Here is a 26645-nt window from a genome sequence, read left to right as displayed (position 1 = left end):
GGCGGGTTTTAACGACACATTTATATATTTACGCGACCCAACCCAAATAACCTTCATTATAGATATTGGTCGCGAAAGCCTACGTGTTAAACGTTCTCGGGAAAAGAAACATCAGTCCCCTGCAAGAAATGGAACCAGCGAAGGAGCGTCATTACACATCTGCAAGAATAATTGTAGAAACAACCCTGTGGGGCCTGCGAGAAGTGGGACTGAATGGAGAACAGAACATTTTGTTAAAGACTTTAAAATAGAGTAGCCAGAAAAACCCCTCTGAGTACGTGTAAGACTCACAAACCCCGCTCCCAAACTCGATGGTTGTATTCATTGGTGCCCAATCTCAGCACTGGAGCGTCTGTCTGAGCTGAGCTCAAGAGACAAGGAAGAAGAATACAGCACGTGCATGGGGCCCATTCCTAAACCTTAGAACAATCTTAAACACCTGAGCCCAGAATGGCAATGACCTGGCCAACCCCCCTACCTGCTCTGATGAGTCCGGTGTGCCTGATACCGTCGATGCAACTGGTAATGCCGTCCAGAATGTGAGGATATTGCAATGTATGATGTGAGAAAAGGATGTGGAATAAAACAAATATAATAAAAAAAGACTGTCAGCAGGTTTAAAATGTAAACCGTGCCCAATTTTCTTGGCTCTTTCGGTAAAGTCACGTAGAAGGGAAAAAAATGTAACATTTATTATTATTTTATTATTTCCCTTCTACGTGACTTTACCGAAAGAACCAAGAAGATGAATCCCCTGCAGTCACGAACGCTTTAAATCGAAATTTAGTACCGAGGTTGTTAAAACCACCGTTTTCTATTGCGTTGTTTGCTCACACTAACCACCCGCACAGATGTACCCCACTTGTGTGAGGAAAAGGTTGATTGAAGTTGCAAGCATATTTATTTCGCCCCATCTTTCATATGCAACAAACGGGTAATGCTTAACCATGCTTCATCATTAGTGGAATGTAGTAAGAGTTATTTTCCAATTTTCACTGACAAATTGATTACAAAGATCGGATAAGCCAAGTAAACGTTAGCATTTTTCGATTTAAAGCTTTCCTGACTGCAGGGATTCATCTTCTTGGTTCTTTCGGTAAAGTCACGTAGAAGGGAAGTAATAAAATAATAACAATAAAACATAATAAAATAATTCTCACGACGTTTCGGCCACAACGCAAGCAGCCGTTCTCAGGTGAAACCAGGTCTGTCGAGAAGACAGCGTCTGAATGAAACAGCACACGTGCTTGTCGCCTCGACAGACCTGGTTTCACCTGAGGACGGCTGCTTGCGTTGTGGCCGAAACGTCGTGAGAATAATTTTATTACTTATTTTATTTTATTACTTCCCTTCTACGTGACTTTACCGAAAGAACCAAGAAGATAAACGTTAGCATTTACAAGCTAAGAGGCATGCACCATATGTTTGCTATTGTTCCTAGCAATGCATTCCATTAAGCAGCACGCTCTGGACACAGCTGGAGAAAGTAATTAAACACAATGTTTCCATTTCTTGAACGCCCTTGCAAACCGAGATGTTTCCACCTCAATGGATTTCCCAAGCGAAGTATTTAAATGAATACATTCGCAGGCAACCGTTTCCATTTCATGGGAGTAAAAGGCAGTCCAGGTCACTGTGAACGGAGCAGGGCTTCTTGCGAACATCGCCAACATCAAATATACGCGTGTCAAATCTGAATGAGTGAACTTGGCATTGCACTATGCACATAGCAGTGAATTACAAACCAGAATCCAGCACACACACACTTTATTTCTAATTTGTTCATTTGGTACCATGTAATATTTACAGTATCTTCAGAGTTCATTTTGAGAATCCCCCTAAAAGTGGACACGACAATGTACATTTGTAATGCAAACATTTGGAGAATCACTGGTCAAGCATTGAACAATACGCAAATGAATAACCACATTTAAACCCAGTAATTTTAATAAACCAAAGCATATCATCACATAAACAATTACTTGTTTAATTTACCATAACTCTACAAATCCTACAAAAAGGAAACCACTCGAAAAGATGGAAATGGAGATACATTATTTATAATACCTTTAAAACATTTTACGAAACCATGCGTGATGAGGCACAATTGCAAAGGGTTGAGCACAGGTACCTTGCGTTCACACCCGTGCCCCATTCCGAAACACGACACTCCTCACTCGTGGACTACCAAGAGGAATTCTATTGAGGAAACAACGGGGCCACTTTTTCAGTTTTGGGTTCATGAAATCTGGCTCCAGTAAACACATTTCAGGCCACTTAAGTCGGTCTCAAAATATAGTCCCATCACCTGGAGATACTTTTTGTCGCCATCATGACATGACCATTATGCTTAGCCTTTGAAGATGACGCAAAAGCATTTGACTCGGAAGAAATTGCTGCTGTCATCAAGCTATCACAGAATAAGTATAACATTCAGAATGAAAACCATTCACATGGACGAAACAGCTACAGAGATCGCATTAGATTAACAATATATATCAGAGACAACCCGATATATATTCACGCCAACAGAAGAGGAATTTCGAACACTGGATTGGAGAAATAAACGCTCTAAAATAAAGAAAATAACAGCCATCTCAGATTTGCTGCTGACGCAGTCATAAAAAAACAACGGAAATTAACGACAGGAACTGATTGAAGAACTATCCAAGACTGATGCAAAGTTCAAGATAAATCCGTGCAAAACACAAGCCATGCACAACAATATTGCTAAATAAAACTGGAAATATGAAAAGCCATCAGAGTGTGTACACCTTGGGCAATTATTTAAGATGGAATGGGATGAAAATAAGGAAATAATAGGTTGGAACGCATTTGTAGAAATTAACTTGTTAATGAAAGCAGCACATCGATGTACTTAAAGGCTTTAACTATAGCATCGTGTAGATTAAATCGTGGATATTACCTGCTATGACCTATGGATTGCATATACATTGTGGCTCTCAGTCGCAGCAGCCATGAGCATGAAAACTAAAAAAAAAGGGCACCCAGCGAAGGGGAATGTTTTGTTAGTTAAACATTTCAGTGCCAACAATCGGATGCACACCTGGGTTTTTACCTGTGCTCGTGTTTAGGCAAAGTGATGGAGAGACTGCCTTTATTGTTTTACCACTCCTGAAAATGAAAGAAAAGCCATATGTGGCTTGTACAGGCAAATGCAATCTGTTGCTTCGAGCATGTAACAGCAAGCCCAGAAGAAGGGCTGGCCAGTGAAACTGAAACATCCTCTCGCTACGCCTGACATCACACAACGGCTACTAATGCTTGCCAGAACAATCCACCGCCCCCCCCCAATGTGAAAATGTAAATGTATTGTTTTAATTCGATAAAAACACACACCGTGGCTGCTTTGAAGCGGTTTTTCCTGCGCAAATTCGACACAAGTGGGGATGTCCCACTTGGGACACTAAAGAAAACGACATAAGCAACGGGCAGTCTGATAAATCGATGCCGTGAGCATTACCCGCGGACATTTTGACTGTGTGTCTTCTAAGATAATAACACAATTGCACAGGTAAAAGGGGTTAAGGCACTTAGCCCGATAGGGCTGGGTCTTACCAGCTCTGTTTGGACTGCGCGTGAGCTGAACAGATTATAAGGATACTCAGTAAGTGCTCAGTGAAAGTCAAGTTCCCATTAGAGTAATTATGAACACTCACGTGGTTGCTCAAGCTTGTCTCACAAACAAGTTGCTACACAGCTTTGAGATTCCCTGCCCAGCTCTGCAGAGTGCAGGTTTTAGGAATTTAGAGTTTAAGTACTATTATAGTAAAGTTCTCTTAAGACTCTTCAAGCATTATAGTGCGCCATATTCAAAGCATGTTATTACGACCAGCAATCTCATAGCGGGGGGGGGGGGGGGGGGAGGAAGCACATGATTCGATTAATTAATGATAAAGTAGATTTACAGATCATACTGCTATCTCTGCTTAGATAATTAAAGCATATCTTTAAATATACAAGTTATATAAGTGTGTGATGAGCGTTACTTTACATCTCTAGGGTTCCATACATCTATCTACATGTTATTAAATGTGTACATCATGTGAAGGAAAAATAGCGAGTGAATAGATTGATATTCTTTATAAGAAATAATTTTGATGACCTATTCCAAAATCATAAGAGCGGCAAATTATTTTACAAAATATTGATGTATTCCTTGAATCTTACACTCCTCTTTCCAGACTAAAAATAGCAAGCACGACCAATCGGCAAGATTAAATAAATGCATGACGTTAGACTGAAACGATTCTTTGTGGAAAGGAACCAGTTAAAGATGTTCACTGCTGCACACAATTAAGATAATAGAATTGAACATATAATTGATTCTGCAAACTACTCGCAGCAGATTTGAAAAAAAATGGTTACATTGCTTACCCTATGACCATAGACCATTCCTAAACGCTTAAATTCTAAACCGTCCTTGATAAACTATAGCGTGAGAAGCCAGGGCAGGATGCACATATTGCGTCCGAGTTGTAGCAGGCGAGGATGTTAACAGGTACCATACAATGGGAGAGGGATGATTGATCCCCATGCACAATAGGTCTTATAGGCTCGAGGAACTACATGTGGGCAGCAAAGGGCAGTGCAGGAACATTACGTGTTATACTGTACTGCTATGCTCCCCACGGCTATGCTCCCCACCTTCACCAACTCGCACGGACTAGCATGTAGTTGACCTAAAGGAGGCCCAGAACAGGTTATTCTAGCACATGCCACTACATTTTTGTGATTGTGGGAAAATCGAACTCGGGTGACTGGGATTAAAGCGTAGTGCGCTAGCGAATGCACGGATGCAATACACGCAACATTACAGACCTTTACTCTGTGTATGTGCACGGTGATTAACGGTCACTGCATCGCGCGCTTTCAGATGCGCTTCTGCAGCCGTCTGGAATGATCTTCCGATATTAGGACGCTACTGGAGCTATGCACTCTCAAATCTAAATAGAAAACTAATTTCTTCATAACTGCTTTTTGTGATTAGTCTGTTGTCCTTCCCCCGCACCTCCGATTAGCACGGTTGGCCACGTACGGTGCGAAAGAAGTTCAACATGCATGCATACAACCTGGCACTGCGTGTCACAATACAACCGGGCGTCACCAAAGTGCCTGACAAACACACACAAAAAAACCTGAATTTAAAATATCACAGCACGAAGGGCACCAGAGCCCAGCGTGTGGCCTCCTGGCCCGAGTAAAGTGGCAACAGCACTTGGGTGGGTAAGGCCCACGCACGCCGGTTGCCGTCGCCTCAGAGCAGGATCTTGTACTTGACGGTGCGGGGCACGCGGTTGATGACGAGCCGCCCGTCGTAGCTGAGCGAGGCGAAGAGCCAGGGGTCAGCGGCGGACCACTCGACGGCGTACACGCTGTCCTCGTGCTCCTCGTACGTCGCGATGATGCTGTCCTGAGGGGGCTCCTTACTCCTGTTCACGGGGGGGGGGCGGAACGGTGGAACCGCACACGTGAGTCGTGTATTGCCAGATCTTCGTCTCTTGCCAGTATTGACAACCGTTCAGAGGTTTGTTGATAACTTAATTATAATCTTGCTATTTTAGAAAATAATCGAATTTCTTTCGTCCGGCTGGGTGGCACTGTAGTTGTACGTATGCATGTTGAACTTCTTTCGCACCATACGTAGCCAACCGTGCTAATCGGAGCAGTTCGAAAACAAATGAGTTTCCAATCGAGATTCAAAACGTGCTTAGCTCCAGTGGCTTCCTAATTGATAATTGGAGATGCAGGGGAAGGACAACAACTACATATAAACGGCAGTTCTGAAAAAAATGAGTGTTAAATCTAGATTTCAAAGTGCATAGCTCCAGTGGCTTCCTAATATCGGAAGGAAGAGCGTTCCAGACGGCCATGCGGTGACCATTTTTGATGACTTAATTATAATGTTATTGTTTAAGAAAATCACCTATATTCTTTTGTCTGGATGGGTGCCACTGTAGTTAAGAGCCAGGGACTCGTAATGGAAAGGCTGCAAGTTTAAATCATGATTGGGAATTACTTCAGGCTAATATCGATCAAAATAATGAGCAGGAACTATTTGGAGGTCAATCGTGGTCACCGTACGGTTAGACTGGCCCCTACAATGACAATGAAGAAATTCCACCACTGGCTGAGGACTGGCAAAGATGAGCACTGCCACATTGCTTATTTCAGTAGGAATTATATTTAATAACCTGTAGATAATTTACCCAGTTAAGTCTCTCACATTCCCAAGACCCACGTGGCTTTGATGGATTACCCAGAAATTGCTATTTCACAACTGGATCATAATATCGGTAGGAGTACAGCAAGAAAGACTACCGAGCTACCCCTGTGCAGTTTGACTGTTATTCTATCAACAGCAAGAGTTTTCCTGGGTACACCCAAAAGACCCGAAGATATTTAAAAAAGTAAATTATCAAACATCCTGAAGCAGGACCCCAGTGAAAGTGCATCTCGAAATTAAGGATTTCCTGCATAAAAAGCTGAAGAAAATACATAATCTACATTGTAATAAACTTTCATTGTTCCTCTGTGTCAATACTTGATATATTTTCGTCAACAGAATTCAGGACCCAATCTGTCCAATAGGTACCAAGGCCGTATGATATTGATGCTGCGTTACACATCATTTTTGACCTTTGAACCAGGTAATAAAGTGAACAAAATATTTAAAATAATTGCAGGTAATGTGTCAGAGGATAATAAGAGTATTTTTGGTGTGGGAGATTTCAACTAAATTTTCACAGGCATGTTATAGTTCGTGGTTAAAATATATAACAGCAAGCAGAAACTACAGCTGGGTAACTTGTAGGGTGCAAAAGGCTTACTTTGGCTCCGTGTCGACCTTCTCGTCTGCATCACTGGCTTCATCATCGTCATCATCAGCCCCCTGCCCATAGGGCTCCGACGAGATGGACACCATGTTCGAGAGAATCACGCGACTGTCGCTGCTGCTGCTCAGCACCAGCTGGTCGTGCGAGTGGTTGTAGCGAACGCTCCACACCCTGCGGTCAAAAGGAGGCCTCGTTAACGTCACACGTGCCAGCACGCACCACCACCTTTGCTTGCTCGCCGTTCCCAGCATTGAACTCAACGTGCCAGGCGGTCGCTTCTCCTCCTCCGGTGTTGCCATTGCAGGGAACTGCGGTTGTTTAGATGTTAACTACCTCGCCTGGTATGCAGGGGGTCGTGGGTTCGATCCCGACCCTGACGCCTGTATGTTTGGAGTTTGCGTGTGCTCCCCGCGGACGCGTGAATTTTTCTCCGGGTCTTCCGGTCTCTCACTCCACATTTATAAACATGCATTTATATTATTTGGCTACTATAAATTTCAACGTAAAACGCCACTTCGTTGAGCTATCATTAGCGGCCAGGTCACTTCTGAAAAAGAGCTTTTTAGCTCAGTCTGCCTTACCTGGTAAATAAAAAAGAAGTTGTATTTATCTTTTTCTCACTGCTCTACTTCCCTGCCCATGTTCACATCTAGAAACCAGCACCTCATTTGTATTCCATATACACGCTATTGTAAAATGTTACTTCAACGCTGTCCACGTCTTGTGTAGTTCTTAAACATAATACATGTATATGTCAGATTAATTTATATAAACGTACAAAGCATGTCTTTATATATTCATGTTGACTGCAATTAAATTTGCTGTCTTATTAACATCACATTCCTACGTGCAGCCTCGATGCACACTGCTGTACTGTTGTACAGCATTACAACTCATCTGTGCCATTTGACTGCATTTGTGCTTCCCTTCAGTGGGTTCCAATGGTGAAAAAAAGAGATAAAGGTTTATGAAAAGAATAACAAAAAATGCCGATGAATCATGGAAAACATACAGAACAATGCTATTCAAATGGAAACCTGTCCCTTTGCTGATGTAAAGTAGCAAAGTTCCACTTCACGTGACCGTGAAGGGAGCTTGATGGGCAGACTGATCAATGTCAGTGCCCTTCTAAGACAGATCAATGTGAATGCCCCTTCTAAGACCGATCAATGTGAGTGCCCCTTCTAAGACTGATCAATGTGAATGCCCTTCTAAGACTGATCAATGTGAATGCCCTTCTAAGACTGATCAATGTGAATGCCCCTTCTAAGAGTGATCAATGTCAATGCCCTTCTAAGATTGATCAGTGTCAATGCCCTTCTAAGACTCACCAATGTGAATGCTCTTCTAAGCTGCGCACAGGCTCCGTCGGGTTCCGGGTGTCCCAGAACTTGACCTTGCAGTCGTCGCCGCAGCTCGCCAGGTAGTACTGCTTGTTTGGGTTGAAGTCCATGTCTCTGACCAACTGTCCGTGCGCGTTCTCGATGCAATAAGCCTGTCTGCATTGGGACACGTAAAACGGGGTTAACGTCGACGCATACCTAATAGTGCACCAGTGAATTAGGCGAGTGTAGAATTATAAGAGTTTTGCTTACATTTGTTCAAGTATTTTTTTTATTAAAAGCAGCAACAGGGATTCATATTCTTGGTTCTTTCAGTAAAGTCACGTAGAAGGGAAGGAATGAAATAATACAAATATAAAACAATACAATTCTCACGAAGTTTCGACTGCAACACAAGCAATCATCATCAGGTGTGAAAAACACAACAAGAACATTCGAAAAAAGTGGCGTTTTTTTATTGTTTCCCTTCTACGTGACTTTACCGAAATAACCAAGAATATGAATCCCTGCAGTCACGAAAGATTTAAATCAGCAACGCGTTGTTAAAATACACTCGGGCAGTCACTGGCCAAAGTGAAGATTTGCTTTTTTTCCCAGCAGATCAATAACTTACATTGAACTGTGGTAATTGTGCAACATGACATATCTATGTTTATTAAATCTCCCCATAATCATATTGTAAGTCTGCTCTCACCCTAATCTCTTGAGAAAAATGAATTTCCACTTGGAGGTTGTTTCAGCGAGCAGTGCACCAGCTTGTAGTATAACACAGCTCTGGAAGATGAGGTCCCATAACGACTTATACACACAATTCAGCAGCCACTTACTACGCTCGGTGGAATCTGTTTAACATGGCAATGGAGCCAATGCATATTATCGTCAAAAGAATGAATATAAAAAAACATTAAGTAACAAAATTTTATGAAGTTTGTTTGTGCTGACACCGGTGACCCCGGCAGAATAAAGTCTCACTTCACTTCAGAAAATGATTAATCAATAAAGGATTCTCAAGATCCAAACCTCAGATCTCAGCAGTGCCAGCTCAACTACCCTGATATGGTATTATCCGTTAGATATTGGGTCCCATCATTACAATGTATAATGCGCAAATTAAAATTCTATATTAGCTTGTTCAATAATATTCACGAAGCATGTGTTCAGGGGAGCCGAGTTTGGATTTGAACCTGCAACGTTGCAGCTAAACAGGCGACTGATCCAGCCAGTGATCTTTGTAGGGATGATTTTATTCATACTCCTTATACAGGATACTGCTAGCCAATGCAAGTAAAATCTGAAGTTTGTGTTGTACAAAGAATATCCTAGCCACAATATCCTAGCCACATTGCAGTTTTGCTATAAACTGCTGCCCTCATCTGGCCGAAAGTGAAACATTCAGTGAATGCGGGCATTGAGTGACCATTTCCGAAACAAACATATGATTACGGACCCAATGGTGTATGTTTCTAATCAAACTGCATACACATCTCACCTGTAGTAAACATTCTCAAGCAATGAAAGCGAAGTTCATCAGTATTTAGCATGTTGTACTCAGAAAGTAGAAAAAATTGGCTATGGCATTTTTTAATCAATTGCACCGTTAAAAACAAACTATTATTCAACAGTGGGTGAGCAATGCGTCATGAATAAATGTATTAGGTTACTCTGCTGTGGGTGTATTCAGACTGACAGGGCTGAGAGTTGTGCTGGAGCCTGCTGTTCTTGAAGGCACAGTTAAGTAGTTTCCTTGCCTCATGGACCGGATGTCCCAACCACGGATGACCGTGTCGTTCGCCGTCGCTACTTGCGTGCAGTTGTGATGGGGGCTCCAGCGTCCAGCAGTGAACTTCAGCTGACCCTTCCCCTCCAGTGATGTGGAGCTCGTCAACTTCAACAACAAAAAACAGACTGTTGGGGCAAGTGCTGTTAACGAGCGCCTATGAAGGCCCTAACGGCACACGAGGGGGTGGGGGTAGCCAGCACCACACCGGACTGTCTTTGTCTCCCTCGTGGCGATGTTTGCACACTGCAACAGCTACTCATTTAAGGCTGACTCGACCTAGGGGAGGCCCAGAAGCGGTGCAAAAAATCTCATTGGTGTTGGCCGTGAGCAGGAATAAAACTCGGGTCGCCGGGTTCGTAGCGCAAAACGCTAACCGTGACACTACCGCTCCCCACAACTTCGACACACACATACACACGTGCGCGCACGTGCAGAAGCAAACGTAAATACACACTCGGGCGGCGTAGCACAGCATGCAATCAGCGTTGTTCCTCCACAACTGATGTTAACGCAATATATCAGGTAGCTGAGTTTCAGCTGCGTCAACAAATGGGAAATCCAATTCCAAACACAATTTCCAATGACGCACATGGCCGTGCAGTACTCTCCAGAGGCACATGCACACCATGATTTGATTGTTAAATAATAACACTATTCACAAGACATTATGGAATTTTAAAAGGACCTTCACACCATGTGGCTTATAACTCCATGTATCGCGAAACACCAGAAGATCTCTCATATACAGAAACTCGTAAGTTGATTTAATCTCTCTCCATTAATCATTACTACCTTTGCAACTCACAGCAGGCATTACTTATCTTTGGTCATATGCTGAAGTAAATGTTGATTGGAGTTATATCATGAATACGCACAACAACAACCGCCATTCGCCACTAAGTGGTGGTGACGTCACCACGGACGCTTGTGCCAGGCCATGTGCACCTTGAGGCCACGTGAAGTGTCGAACGCTCGCTGGCAGGTTATGGGGCAGACCCAGGTGCCACGGGTCGACTGACTGAGATGATCGAGATGACTGGCTGATGCACCACCTGTGCCCCCTACTGTGCCAACTTGCTGTGCTTTGAATACGCACACATATATGTAACAGGTATGTGAGCATGTTCATTAAATGTTAAGTGAAACGGTGTGTATGTTTGACCATTGTCCGAAAGATCACCTGTTATATATATATTCCCTTTGCAAGGCAGTGTCATCAGTGAGTGTGTTCAGTTTTGCTATTTGAATTAATCCCAAATGCACCGATTGGTCTTGTTATTTGGAGGCATGAAAGTTCCATGCATTATCTATATCACGTTAGATGTCAGCAAACAAGTAAAAGTAGATTATTGCTCGCACAAGCGTGGGATGACGCACATCTCCTGTTTACAGCACTAAGCCATTTGTGAAAAATTCACATTCCCAGCGCAGAGGCTCCTCTATCTAAAAGACAAACACGATCAACTTCCCGCAAAGTGGCGGTCATTATATCAGCCACAGACGGGACAAAGGGCCGTGGTGACCACCAACTGGGGTTTAAACTCCCAGCCTTCAGAATGCAGGTAAAACGCCATAACCACTGTGTCACCCAGCCAAATATGATGTAAGAACGAGATGCAGTATTGCACAGGACGTCCGTGTTAAGAGGGCACAAAGTCAACTGAACACAACTCACAACGGCTTGCGTGGAGCTTTCCTTTAGGTCCCAGCATAGCAGGTGGTTGTCAGAAAGAGTGACTGCCTTGCTCCCATCACCAAGGGGTTCCCATAAGACACTGCACGCACGACAGAAACACGCATTCCTTTGATTCAGGATTCAGAGTCTTTGTTTACCCTGGAGACATTGATGAGCTATATGAAGGGTTTTTTCACAGATGTCCAGTAGGAGCAGGTCAGTGACAACAACAAACAACACAAAATAACGATATGAGTGCAAAGTATAGGAAAGATGAGTAAATTACTCGAAATAAATGCATTAAAACTAAACTATTTAAATTTTAACTGGGTAAAGCCCACTGAGCTATTAGTTATTTGCATGGTAAGCATATTAAAAAATGTATCGTTAAGTGCTAAATAATTATAACGTGGCGCATAAATAAATCTGCAGTCTCTTCAATGTCTGTTTTTCATGTTCTTTATATACCAGTTCACTGTGTGCCAAACATCAAACATATATTTACATACATTTTATCTCTCATGGCAGAGCTAGGCCACATTAAGTCAAGCATCTAATTTATATTGCAGGCCTTGCTGTGCAGTCTATGATGGCCGGGGGCAGGGGGGGGGATCATCAACTTGCTGAAATCAACAACCCCGTTGAAGCACAGATGACTGCCCAAGTTTACACTCAAGATCTTAGTGGTGACGGCTCATTGCTGTGACATGTTATAAAACCAAACAAAGTTTTATTTTACCAAGGCCCACTGAGCTGTATATCTCTTTTTCAGAAGCGACCCGGCAACAAATTACAGCTCAACGAAGTGGCTTATCACGTGGAAAATCATAGCAGCCAAATACTCTAAACGCATGTTTCTAAATGTGGAAGGAAATACCGGATTACCCGCAGAAAAATCCAAGCCATCACGGAGAGAACATGCAGACTCCAAATATACAGGCGTCAGGGTTGGGATCGAACCCACAACGTCCTGTATACCAGGCGAGGTAGTCAACATCTCACCACACAAAGCCCCCTGGCCACATGAACAACGGGCATAATCCTTCAAGCCACCCATAATTCTGAGAAAATGTAATTGACATTACTCTATGTTTTCAGGTGGACTATTCAGACCATGAAGTGAAGATCTGAAGTTAATGCTTCCACGGATCTCATCATTCATAATAAAGGTTTTTGGGTTAGATCAAGTTATTTGTAAATGTGTCGCAACCCTCCACCACCCGACACGACCAATCAGGAATAAATGTGCCACGTTTACAAAAGACAAATATTTTACTTCTTTAGCCCACCGGTGTGTTGAAGAGTGGATCCATAACACGTACAATTTGAGTAGGACGTTTCGCTGAAAATTACATCCAGCATCTTCAGGCGATTTGCCAGAATAGTGAAGCCATCTACCTGCTTCCGGTCTTAAATAGTGCAGGATGACGTCATTATTGTTGAACCCCATCAGGATTCGAGATCAGAGGTAGGGGTGTATGTAATTATGTAATAGATCAGTAATCAGCCACTTAACATGTGACTCACCTGCAAGGAATTGCAATGTATAAAGGTGTCAGTTGTTGTACCAGTTGAAAGGGTAAAAACATATTACTATATTTTGCCACTGGTAAAGGAGGTCTCAGTGTAAATCACCACAATGTACTTTTCCATCTTCAATAATGTGCTCGAGATTTGGTTCAAACTTGAGGTGTAATACATAATTACAATTAACGCTTAGGTGCAAGCTTATTCATCGCGTGAATATAACAAATACTGAGACGAAGTTGACAATGAAAAGTTAAAAAGCATTTGGTTGCATAAGTGCTTGAAGAGCTCCAGGGTTCTCACCTGGCCATGTTGCCGTGGCCACTGTTGTCAAAGTGACAAAGCAGCTCCAGGGCGAGTGGGTTGGTTCCACTCTCGTCAGCAGGCTCACTGCTGCCCGAATCAAAATCCCGCGGGATACGCCACACGGACGCACACGACTGCAGCTTATTGTCCACCACTGTGCAGTCGTACCGGAACATGGATCGAGGACGGGGAAAAAAAATATATCACGAGTGAATCCTCATCAAACTGTCGCGAATGTCAGACTTTCCAACACAACAAGGGGTGGTGTGGCCATAACTACTCCTGGTTGTTGTTTGAACTGTAAATGTTGGGGCTGTATTTCGATTTAAAGCTTTCGGTAAAGTGACTTTACCGAAAGAACCAAGAAGATGTTGGGGCTGTGTCAGATGATTACATTAGAAATATTGAATCAATGGCAGACCGTGGCCATGTTCAGATATGACTTGCCACTGATGTTCTACATGACCATCAATTGAATCAAGATAGCTATGATTAGTGAGTGAAACACCACAAACCTGTTTATAATTAAGCATCAACACAAATCATAAAGGGTTTTATTCGCCATGAAAGTTCGCACAGACAAGGAATTTACTTTGGCCGAATTGTGCATACATTCAACATATAGGAATCTTAAATCTTAAATAAGTGGTTTACAAGTCTAACTATACTAAAGGTATATAAATGATGCATGCACACACACAAACTAGAATTATGGCCTGGAAACTGAAGCTCAAAAAAAACACTGAATGGATACTGTTATTTACGTTACACAAACTAATCAAACATACCGGCTTGTGTCATTTTGGCCAATCGTGAAGTTGATCATTCAATGAGTGGCATTATTAGTCGTCATTTGGAGTTTGCAGTTTATGTGCACAAGTCATCAAGTTTGGACCTCTTGCCCGCAGGTTCTTACTGGTGTTGTAGCATGTCGCCACCACATTCTTGTCCCCAGGGCTGGCGCTGATGTGCCACACCTCGCCAGAGCGATGGTAGAACACGGTTTTATTGATCACATTGTTCTCATCGTCAAAGTCAATCACGTGCACCTGTACAGAAATGCATATCAAGTGATAATTTTTATTGGCTCACAAAAAACATTATTTCTCCTTCAACACGAAGGCATATTACTCATTTTTTTGTCTTCAGTTGTTACCTCTGCCATATGGGGCACGTGTGTTATTTTATCACGGGGAAAAATGGCTTTCTAAGACATACAAATAATTGGAATGAACAAAAATTGGCTTTCTGGGCTGCATTATAACCATTTGGTTATCTATCCAGAGAATTTAATATTTTAGGCATTTTATAAATATAGGCCCATTGCAAGGGCAAGTTATGCTACTCCCTGTATAAGTTGTACAACAGCATTACAATACAAAAACTACAGCAATGTTTAATTTCCATACCTGATTGTCATATTTCATCGACTGTGTTCCCACAAGAAAGCGGATAGCATCTGTTTCGGCTGTTTGTGCAGTCAATGTTCGAGCCTAAATTGGGAAAAAAGGTTTAAACATTTAGAGTTTGCACTCTAGAGTTTTGATTGGCGAAGTGTACCAATACAAAATTATTGTTTAGCTACACATTTAATTATGTTAAGATGAATATATTTCAATACGATGCACATTTCAAAATTCAATGGACAACAAATTGGCTTGCACTCAAGAATACTCTTTGTGATATTACATGGCAAGTGTGTATTGCTTAGACTTATAATGGACCATCAGAACATTTTAATCTTGCTACCCTATATGGTATTCGTGTACTGGTTCGACACATTTTATAGATCAATAAGTTCTGAGTATCTCTGATACTTAAGAATGGTATTGAAATCAGGCACATCTATACTGATTCTGCAGCCTAAATTTGAAGAGAGGATTGAATAGCATAGCTGGAACATGTGTAATTTATGCAGGTACATCTCTTTCATGACACTCTTGCATTAGAATTCGTGACGAATATTTTTTTCAAGGGTCCTGTGCATGTGAGAGGAAAATGGAGTACCCAGAGAAATCCCAAGCATAAATGGGAATAATACTCAAAGATCCATCGGTAAATTAATTTTCTAATCAAGTCAACTGGGCTAGAATCCCATCAGCTGGAATAATGCAGAACAAAGCTTCAGCACACTGGAGAAGGAGGGAGGGTGTACACAAAGAGGAAATATTAATGCGAGGGGATGATCAGCATCAAGGTAATCACAACAAAATTCACTATTGCCAGCACACACCATCATCGCTTCTTTCTGTTGGACTCCTACGCTGTTGTCGAGTCGACACCCTACCTGCACGGTCCACTCGTAAGTGCCCCACTATCTGAATGTCGGTCTTGTTCTTGGTCACCGACCTCTGGGTGTCACTTGAACGTCTGTCTTGGTCAACTGCCTTCTCACATCATGCACACGTGACCCACCCATGGCAACCTCCTTTTCCCGACTACATATGCATTTTGATTTAAAGCTTTCGTGATTGCAGGGATAATAATAACTATTTTATTATTTCCCTTCTACGTGACTTTACCGAAAGAACCAATAATATACATATGCATTGCTCTGCCTTATTATGATTATTTCCTCATGTTCTATTCTTAACTGAGAGGGGATTAAGAGGTTTGAATGAAACTATAAAGGGAATAGACATAAGGTGGAGTGGGGAGGCTGGTATATAAGAGGCTGTACGTGGCTTTGGGTTCGGGTAGGGTTAGGCTGTCATTGAGATTGCTATAAGCGTATAGGTGTTATGGGAGCGAGGGAAATGGTTACACTGGAGAAAAGAGTTATGTTCTGATTATCGGAAAAATAAATACAAGTCAATAAATACATTATTGAGTCCACGACTAAAGTGTGAAAAGCATATATTTCACAAATACTGTATTGTGATCATATAGACATTTGAGTATGACGGCATTGTATAGTTACTATAGTAAAATCAATGTTGCTACACTGTCCCCTGCTGACCACATATAACCGTGGCCCATAAGATCTGTTATGAATGATGATCCTCCATCTGAGCAATAACCAGGCTGCTTTTTGCTGAGCTTCCGAGATCTGACGAGGACGTTTTTAGTCATAGGCTACATGCAAGATACTCGCTTATAAAACCTTATAGGCGGGCGCTGTTAACGATCACCTACTGAGTGATGTCAGTGACGGGTGCTGTTGTTACGCAAGTCATCAGATGCGCATCTATCGAGTCAAGGTCTGAGGCATATTCATGAACACAAAAATCCAAGTGATTTCCTACTCAAATGAGAACGCGAGGCGGTGCTCACCTCCTGTCTACAGCCCTGAGCCGGTGGTGGCAATTCCACATTCCTATGGCGGGGCGAGTTTTTCTTTAGGACAATGACTGTGGATTTCCCCAGTGTTGGTACGCACTGAAGTGAGTGGTACGTATGGCTCATACGAGTAACACAATGCGCTCACAAACTATTTGCCACTGACGTTAGCCGTGGCAGGGAAATTAAGCACTGGTTGCAGAGTTCTGTAGCAGTTTGCTAAACAGTGCCAATACCAATACCGGCCATTCGACACTAAGTGACGACGACGTCACCACGGCCTCTGTGCCAGGCTAGGTGTACATTGAGGCCACGTGAAATGCCGAAGGCCCGCTGGCAGGAGGTCACGGAACAGACCCAGGTGCCATGGGTTGAATTACTGACATGACTGGCAGATACACCACCTGTGCTCCCCACTGTGCCAACTTTCTGCGTTTTATCCACCCGGCGCTCCGCTCGTTGTTGTGAGCGTCGCTCCTCCGCCCTCCGTTGTTGTTGGAGGGCGACTGCCTCCAACTGCCCAGTAGCCTCAATGTGCACCTAGCCTGGCACTGCCCAGTAGCAGCGTCCTTCACGAGCCTCCTCCACAGAGGCCGATCTTGACACCGCTGGTACCAGTCATCGGCAAGTCCACTCAGCTCCACGTCCTCCTGTACCACATCACTCCATCTCTTCTCCTGCCCGTGCCGCGCCCGTCGAGCCCCCTGTTTCGGCATGCGGTGGCTGGGCATGCGGGCTACATACACACTGCGTATAACGCACACACATGTATATAAAACACAACACACATGTGTCACACACACACACACGCGCGCATAGAACCTCTGGAGCATTTAGGGGCCTAAAAGCGCTTCACGGCGGGAGGTGTAAAAACGCGCAATTCGTTATTACGTGAAAAATCTCACGTGCCTGAAACTCGATGCCGTAGATGACGGGAGCGTCGTCCTCCATCGTGCGGCGATACGGAAGCAAAACTCTGAATATTTGTGTTGTCTTGTCACGATTTAAATGTAAATCTAAGATTTACACAAACACAGGAACAGACATCGCCCACGTCCCATTGAAAGCAACGCGTTCAGTCCCACCCCCGCATTACATTTCCTAGAGCGCATGGGCGAAGCCGGCAAACAATGCTGCCGCGCGATTGGCCAAAGTCTGCGCGCGCGCGCCCGAGGAAACGCGCGCGATTGGCTGAACGCGTCGTCGATGGGGGGGGGGGGCTAATTTATGCGCTGTACGAAATATAAACGGGTGGCCGGAACCAAAAAAACTAGAGACGGGGTAGCCGGAACAAAAAAAACAATTAAAGGGCCCAGACCGACCGCGAGAGGCTCGCTGAAGCGACGTGAACAAAAAAAAGTAACTTTTGTATTTTTTATTTTAAAACGAAAGTTACGAGGACTTTTTAACGACGCGTTTCTAGAGCGAGCGGGGCAATTCTCAACAAGTGACGATGTCCCCAAGTTGACCACGCGTTTATTTATTTATTTTTACTTAAATCGGCGGCAGCGGCCTCCAGCGGGCGGAGCGAGTGGCTTTTTGGTGAGGGCACGGCTCATGGGCTAATTATTAACTAATTACGAGCAGAAAAAGGTGGGGTGGTGGGCGTTCGCAGTTCATGCATGACTTCATCGTGTTTGTTGTTTGTGTTTAACTTTGGGTGGGAGGGGAGGAGAGCTGTGAAGGCGACGGCTCCTCGGCACGGATGATGGAGCCACTTCAGATACTGGAATCAGACTCGCACGGAGGTGAGGGAGCGTACATCCACTTCGGTCTCCCTCGGAGTGAGTGAGTTGTCTGCCTCTGTTTGTGTGTCAGTGTGTGTGTGTCAGTGTGTGTGTCAGTGTGTGTGTGTCAGTGTGTGTGTGTGTCAGTGTGTGTGTGTGTGTCAGTGTGTGTGTCAGTGTGTGTGTGTCAGTGTGTGTGTGTGTCAGTGTGTGTGTGTCAGTGTGTGTGTGTCAGTGTGTGTGTGTGTCAGTGTGTGTGTGTGTCAGTGTGTGTGTGTGTCAGTGTGTGTGTCAGTGTGTGTTGTCAGTGTGTGTGTGTGTCAGTGTGTGTGTGTCAGTGTGTGGAGCGGTGGTGGGGAGCGGTGGTGTAGCGGTTAGCGCGCTGCGCTATGAATCTGGCGACCCGGGTTCGATTCCCGCTCACGGCTAACACCAGTGACGATTATCTGAACCGGTCCTGGGCCTCCCCTAGGTCGACTCAGCCTTAAATGAGTACCTGGTGCGGTGTGTAAACATCGCCACTAGGGAGACAAAGGCGGTCGGGCGTGGTGCTGGCCACCCACCCCCTCGTGTACCGTGCCGGCCTTCATAGGTGCTCGCTAACAGCACTTGCCCCTACAGTCTGTTAAGGCTCTATGGGGGATCTTTGCTTAGTCGTGTAGCGAGGACGCTGCTGCTACTGGGGCAATCGGAGGCAGTCGTCCTCCAGCAACAACGTAGGGCAGAGGAACGACGCTCACAACAACGAGCGGATTAAATGGAGCAAGTTGGCATCTACCGGTCATCTCAGTCAGCCGACCTATGGTAACCTGCTGGGTCTGTTCCGAGACTTCCTGCACCTAGCCTGGCACAGTAGGGGGGTACAGCTGGTGGTGCATCTACCGGTCATCTCGGTCAACCCGTGGCACCTGCTGGGTCTGTCCAGAGACCTCCTGCACCTAGCCTGGCACAGTAGGGGGTACAGCTGGTGGTGCATCTACTGGTCATCTCAGTCAACCCGTGGCACCTGCTGGGTTTGTCCGGAGACCTCCTGCACCTAGCCTGGCACAGTAGGGGGTTACAGCTGGTGGTGCATCTACTGGTCATCTCAGCCAACCCATGGCACCTGCTGGGTCTGTCTCGAGACCTCCTGCACCTAGCCTGGCACAGTAGGGGGCACAGCTGGTGATGCATCTACTGGTCATCTCAGTCAGCCGACCTATGGTAACCTGCTGGGTCTGTCCCGAGACTTCCTGCACCTAGCCTGGCACAGTAGGGGGTACACCTGGTGGTGCATCTACCGGTCATCTCAGTCATTGGCATTGGTAGCGAGGTTGATAGTCTATGGTCTGTGAACATCTCAATCTGTGCGTAAGTCTGCGTGTGTCTGCTGCTGCTGCTGTGCTTGGCCCTGGAGAGGTCAGGAGGGTCAAATCGTCAGTGAGTGTCTGTGTCTTGACGTTTTTCTCGTTTAACCAGGTGAGATCTCACGACACTGGGACATTTTAAATGGGCAAGAGTCTATATGTTTGCCTGTCGTGTAGAAAGTGCACCTAGCCTGGCACAACTGCGATACGAACCCGGCGACCGCGGCCAACATTGGTGACTGACATCTGAACCGGTCGTGGGCCTCCCCTAGGTCGATTCAGCCTAAACATCTATTGCGGTGTAGAAACATCAGTACTGGGGAGACAAAGGCGGTCGGGTGTGGTACTAGCCACACACCCCCGCGTGTGCCGTACCGGCGTTTATAAGGGGCCGTCCATAAATGACGTCACGCTCCTAGGGGGGGTGGGGTCAGACATTTGTGACGATGTGTGACGAGGGGGGGGGGGGTGAGAAATGTGACGTCACATCAAAATGCGCAACTTTAAATATAGACAATACGTTCTACTTAATTAAATATACTTTTAAATAATGGTTTCCCCTACAACATCAGAGTGCAGCGCCACATTAAATACGCACTACAATGACGATAGTTTTAAAGCGATTTGAAGCATGTTTATTTTTTTGGGAGGGGGGGGGGCAGAGGTTTTAGGCGTCATATTTGAGGGGTGGTCTGACTTTTTGTGATACCGTGTCAAAAATCGTCCAAAATCGCGTGACGTCATTTATGGACGGCCCCTAATTACAGTACTCCAGTATTTGCTAACTCAACTTCCTCATACAATCTGTTCAGGCTATACGGGGGGCATCTTTGTTATTTCTTCACAGCATATGTAGAGTATTTCCCGAACCCACAGAGTTCGATCTCGCCAGCCCCGGCAAGTATCAGTGGCAAGTGACATCTAAACAAGTTCATGGGTTCATCTTCTTGGTTCTTTCGGTAAAGTCACGTAGAAGGGAAGTAATAAAATAATAAAAATAAAACATAATAAAACAATTCTCACGACGTTTCGGCCACAACGCAAGCAGCCGTCCTCAGGTGAAAACCAGGTCCGTTGAGGCGACAGAGTCTGAATGAAACAGCACACGAGCTTGGAGCATATATATAAGCTGGGCGCATTGACAAATGAATTTGCATATCAAAAGGAATTTAGCATATTTATGGGAAATGCAGGAATGTGATTAGTACTGCATATGCATGTGCATTATGCAGGATTAACAGCATCAAAGGGAGCTGCAGTTACTGCTGCTGCTGCAGTTGCTGCTGCTGCAGTTTCTGCTGCTGCTGCAGTTGCTGCTGCTGCTGCAGTTGCTGCTGCTGCTGTTACTGCTGCTGCTGCACTTGCTGCTGCTGCAGTTGCTGCCTTATCCATTTTAATATAACACTATGTATTATTCTACCCACCCTAATGTGTATCACACTGCTATATGTTTACTATACAATTACGACACCATACATTACTCTGCACACTGCACCATGCCAGTGAGTGGAACGCGGTCTGAAAGTCACCGTAAACGTGAACACAATCAGTTAAGATCCGAAATGGTTTATTACGTCCTTCCAATGATTGCTAAGCCAGAATCCATCTTCTCGGTTGAAATTGTCTCTGTGTTTGTATATGTGGATCGCCTCATGAACGAATCTCTCATGATAGCCAGATGGCTTGCAGAGAACCTCTGTCTTGGAGAAGTCAATATCATGTGAGCCCACTGAGTTGTAACAGTGATCTGCCACGGCTGAGGTGTTTGTCCTACCGTGTTTCAGGTCTGCCTTATGTTCACGGATGCGGTCCGAGACATGTCGTTTGGTTTCTCCAATGTAACTGCTACCACAGAGGCAACTTAGTTTGTAGACGCCAGGGTACTGTATGTCTGGAACCACATCTTTTACAGACGGGACCAGATCACGGATTTTATGTACTGTGTTGAATCGGACCTGGATCTTGTGTTTAATCAGGATTTTGGAGATCTTTTTTGTGACCCCAGCAATGTAGGGTAAGGTGATGGTCTTGAAAGGCTCCTCAACAGGATCCTTCTTGATGGTTGGAGTGATGGCTTTGCGGATTGTGTAGTCGGAGTAACCATTAGCCTTAAGAGCTTGGCGTACGTGTTTGAGTTCACTGGAAATGTGTTCATGGTCGGAGATGCATTGGGCTCTATGATATAGAGTCTTGATGAGGGAATTCTTCTGGGATGGATGGTGGTGGGAATCCGGTTTTAGATAAGCATCCGTGTGGGTGGCTTTCCTGTAGACAGTGGCTCATTGAACCATCAGGTCTCCTTTTGATTAGGACATCCAAAAGGGTAGCTTGCCATCATTTTCGACTTCCATGGTGAATCTGATGGCTGGGTGTATGGAATTGATGTGGTCGAGAAATTGGTCTAGAGCAGGCCGGCCATGTGGCCAGATGACAAAAGTGTCGTCTATGTACCTCTTCCATAAGGTCGGGCGTAGAGTGGCAGTCTGGATGGCGTCCGTCTCAAATTTCTCCATGAAGATGTTGGCTACAACCGGAGATAGGGGGGAGCCCATTGGGGTGCCCTCAATTTGCTTGTAGAAGGTTCCATTCCAGGTGAAGTATGTATTGGTTAAGCAGTGTCTCACCAGGGGGGGTACCCCAGCATTCAGTCCTTGATGAACCAAGTCTTCAATGATTGCGATGGTGTCAGGCACAGGCACCTTGGTGAACAAGGAAACCACATCAAAACTGACAAGCAGGTCGTCTGGGGACGGGGCAATCCCCTTGATTGTCGATACCAGGTCAGTAGAGTTTAGTACTGCAGAGGTGGTTTTTCCAGTGAAAGGCCGTAGGATTTCGGACAAAAAACGAGCCAGTTTGTAAGTGGGGGAGTTGATAGTAGAAACAATGGGACGAAGAGGTGTATCTTCTTTATGTATCTTTGGCAAGCCGTACAATCTTGGTGGCCTGGCTGCAGAAGGTTTCAACGAGAACTGTTTGGTCTGATCAATTAATGCGGTTGAAGCAGAAATGATGTTGTTGGTTTTGGAGACGAGGCTGTTGGTGGGGTCTCTTTTTATTTTTGTATAGCTGCCATCGTTGAGTAGTTCTTGAATTTTGTTGTTGTATTCTATTTTGTCCATGATGACAGTGGCATTGCCTTTGTCGGCTGAGAGGATGACAATGTCATCCCTCTTTTTTAATTGAGCTAATTCAAAACGCTCATCTTTGCTGATGTTGCTAGCTGGCATCTTAGCGTTTTTGAGGGTTACAGAGATTTCAGATCTTGCTACGTCTGCAGCGATGTGACTCAAGCCCTTGAGAGCTACATCTACTCGAGCAATTATATAATTAACTGGTATGTGTCTAGGTGTGACTGCAAAGTTTAGTCCTTTAGCTAAAACGGATTTCAAACCTTCAGAAATAGGACTGTTACTGCGATTAATTACGACTTTGTTAACATCTAGCTTTTCAATGTGTGGGTCCGGTTTCTTGTTTGAGAGGCGGTTGAATTTGGAAATCAAGTTGTCCTTACATTTAGTCGACATAGCGGCAGCTGAAGAGGCAGTCATTTTTTCCACATGTTCCCAATCCGATGTGGACATTGTTACACTCAAAGATAAGTGTGATTTGTAGAGTGTCTTGTCTAACTGATCTAGTTCGGTGCGCGTAAGTCTGATTTTCTCTGAGATAAGAGCTAAGCTAGTTCTAGACAGAATTCGTTTCGCATTAGAAGAAGTTACAGCAGCAGATGTTAGTGTAAATGCGTTTGGTATTACCTTAGAGTCGCGGCATCTCTTCAGAAAGGTGAGAGACTCGATTAGCTGAGCCTTCTTATCCCGGAGCTTGTTGAAGGATCTCAAAGTTATGTGGAAACCCTCCCCGTAGAGGCGGTTAAATTTCGATTTAAAGCTTTCGTGACTGCAGGGATTCATCTTCTTGGTTCTTTCGGTAAAGTCACGTAGAAGGGAAGTAATAAAATAATAAAAATAAAACATAATAAAACAATTCTCACGACGTTTCGGCCACAACGCAAGCAGCCGTCCTCAGGTGAAAACCAGGTCCGTCGAGGCGACAGAGTCTGAATGAAACAGCACACGAGCTTGGAGCATATATATAAGCTGGACGCATTGACAAAGGAATTTGCATATCAAAAGGAATTTAGCATATTTATGGGATCTGAAATCTCTGTAACCCTCAAAAACGCTAAGATGCCAGCTAGCAACATCAGCAAAGATGAGCGTTTTGAATTAGCTCAATTAAAAAAGAGGGATGACATTGTCATCCTCTCAGCCGACAAAGGCAATGCCACTGTCATCATGGACAAAATAGAATACAACAACAAAATTCAAGAACTACTCAACGATGGCAGCTATACAAAAATAAAAAGAGACCCCACCAACAGCCTCGTCTCCAAAACCAACAACATCATTTCTGCTTCAACCGCATTAATTGATCAGACCAAACAGTTCTCGTTGAAACCTTCTGCAGCCAGGCCACCAAGATTGTACGGCTTGCCAAAGATACATAAAGAAGATACACCTCTTCGTCCCATTGTTTCTACTATCAACTCCCCCACTTACAAACTGGCTCGTTTTTTGTCCGAAATCCTACGGCCTTTCACTGGAAAAACCACCTCTGCAGTACTAAACTCTACTGACCTGGTATCGACAATCAAGGGGATTGCCCTGTCCCCAGACGACCTGCTTGTCAGTTTTGATGTGGTTTCCTTGTTCACCAAGGTGCCTGTGCCTGACACCATCGCAATCATTGAAGACTTGGTTCATCAAGGACTGAATGCTGGGGTACCCCCCCTGGTGAGACACTGCTTAACCAATACATACTTCACCTGGAATGGAACCTTCTACAAGCAAATTGAGGGCACCCCAATGGGCTCCCCCCTATCTCCGGTTGTAGCCAACATCTTCATGGAGAAATTTGAGACGGACGCCATCCAGACTGCCACTCTACGCCCGACCTTATGGAAGAGGTACGTAGACGACACTTTTGTCATCTGGCCACATGGCCGGCCTGCTCTAGACCAATTTCTCGACCACATCAATTCCATACACCCAGCCATCAGATTCACCATGGAAGTCGAAAATGATGGCAAGCTACCCTTTTTGGATGTCCTAATCAAAAGGAGACCTGATGGTTCAATGAGCCACTCTGTCTACAGGAAAGCCACCCACACGGATGCTTATCTAAAACCGGATTCCCACCACCATCCATCCCAGAAGAATTCCCTCATCAAGACTCTATATCATAGAGCCCAATGCATCTCCGACCATGAACACATTTCCAGTGAACTCAAACACGTACGCCAAGCTCTTAAGGCTAATGGTTACTCCGACTACACAATCCGCAAAGCCATCACTCCAACCATCAAGAAGGATCCTGTTGAGGAGCCTTTCAAGACCATCACCTTACCCTACATTGCTGGGGTCACAAAAAAGATCTCCAAAATCCTGATTAAACACAAGATCCAGGTCCGATTCAACACAGTACATAAAATCCGTGATCTGGTCCCGTCTGTAAAAGATGTGGTTCCAGACATACAGTACCCTGGCGTCTACAAACTAAGTTGCCTCTGTGGTAGCAGTTACATTGGAGAAACCAAACGACATGTCTCGGACCGCATCCGTGAACATAAGGCAGACCTGAAACACGGTAGGACAAACACCTCAGCCGTGGCAGATCACTGTTACAACTCAGTGGGCTCACATGATATTGACTTCTCCAAGACAGAGGTTCTCTGCAAGCCATCTGGCTATCATGAGAGATTCGTTCATGAGGCGATCCACATATACAAACACAGAGACAATTTCAACCGAGAAGATGGATTCTGGCTTAGCAATCATTGGAAGGACGTAATAAACCATTTCGGATCTTAACTGATTGTGTTCACGTTTACGGTGACTTTCAGACCGCGTTCCACTCACTGGCATGGTGCAGTGTGCAGAGTAATGTATGGTGTCGTAATTGTATAGTAAACATATAGCAGTGTGATACACATTAGGGTGGGTAGAATAATACATAGTGTTATATTAAAATGGATAAGGCAGCAACTGCAGCAGCAGCAGCAAGTGCAGCAGCAGCAGTAACAGCAGCAGCAGCAACTGCAGCAGCAGCAACTGCAGCAGCAGCAGCAACTGCAGCAGCAGCAGAAACTGCAGCAGCAGCAACTGCAGCAGCAGCAGTAACTGCAGCTCCCTTTGATGCTGTTAATCCTGCATAATGCACATGCATATGCAGTACTAATCACATTCCTGCATTTCCCATAAATATGCTAAATTCCTTTTGATATGCAAATTCATTTGTCAATGCGCCCAGCTTATATATATGCTCCAAGCTCGTGTGCTGTTTCATTCAGACTCTGTCGCCTCGACGGACCTGGTTTTCACCTGAGGACGGCTGCTTGCGTTGTGGCCGAAACGTCGTGAGAATTGTTTTATTATGTTTTATTTTTATTATTTTATTACTTCCCTTCTACGTGACTTTACCGAAAGAACCAAGAAGATGAATCCCTGCAGTCACGAAAGCTTTAAATCGAAAGTTCATGGGTCTCTCCTTGGTCAACGTATTGACGACTACATTTACCCAAGAATGTCACTGTGTAACGCGCGTGACGTCACTCCACGTCGACCTCATTAATGCCGTGGAGGCAGCTCACCAATCTTACATTAACATGCTAATTTTTACCTGGCAGCCCTTTAATTGGTGGAAAACCCACCACTATCGCGGTTGCTGCCCACCTCTCACATTAACATTAGCTGCCCGGCCCATGCTGCTGACATTTGGGCTACCCCCATTTCAAACCGTTATA

The 26645-nt window shown here is 44.6% G+C and overlaps 1 protein-coding gene across 1 annotated transcript; it reads right to left on the bottom strand.

Annotated features, from left to right (window-relative positions):
- Positions 1 to 1753: 1753 nt before the first annotated feature.
- Positions 1754 to 17843, bottom strand: EIPR1 (EARP complex and GARP complex interacting protein 1). The gene is made up of 9 exons (XM_061569413.1): positions 17677 to 17843; positions 14898 to 14981; positions 14405 to 14537; positions 13486 to 13642; positions 11656 to 11755; positions 9949 to 10085; positions 8189 to 8356; positions 6852 to 7028; positions 1754 to 5453 (listed from the first exon to the last, which is right to left on the bottom strand). The coding sequence occupies exons 1-9, from the start codon at positions 17716 to 17718 to the stop codon at positions 5279 to 5281; spliced, it is 1173 nt and encodes a 390-aa protein (XP_061425397.1). The 5' UTR covers positions 17719 to 17843; the 3' UTR covers positions 1754 to 5278.
- Between the last annotated feature and the right edge of the window lie 8802 nt (positions 17844 to 26645).

Source organism: Lethenteron reissneri, chromosome 43 (assembly GCF_015708825.2).
Source record: "Lethenteron reissneri isolate LAM-NWPU_2019-01 chromosome 43, ASM1570882v1, whole genome shotgun sequence".
NCBI lineage: Eukaryota > Metazoa > Chordata > Hyperoartia > Petromyzontiformes > Petromyzontidae > Lethenteron > Lethenteron reissneri.
This window is presented reverse-complemented; position numbering and strand designations above follow the sequence as displayed.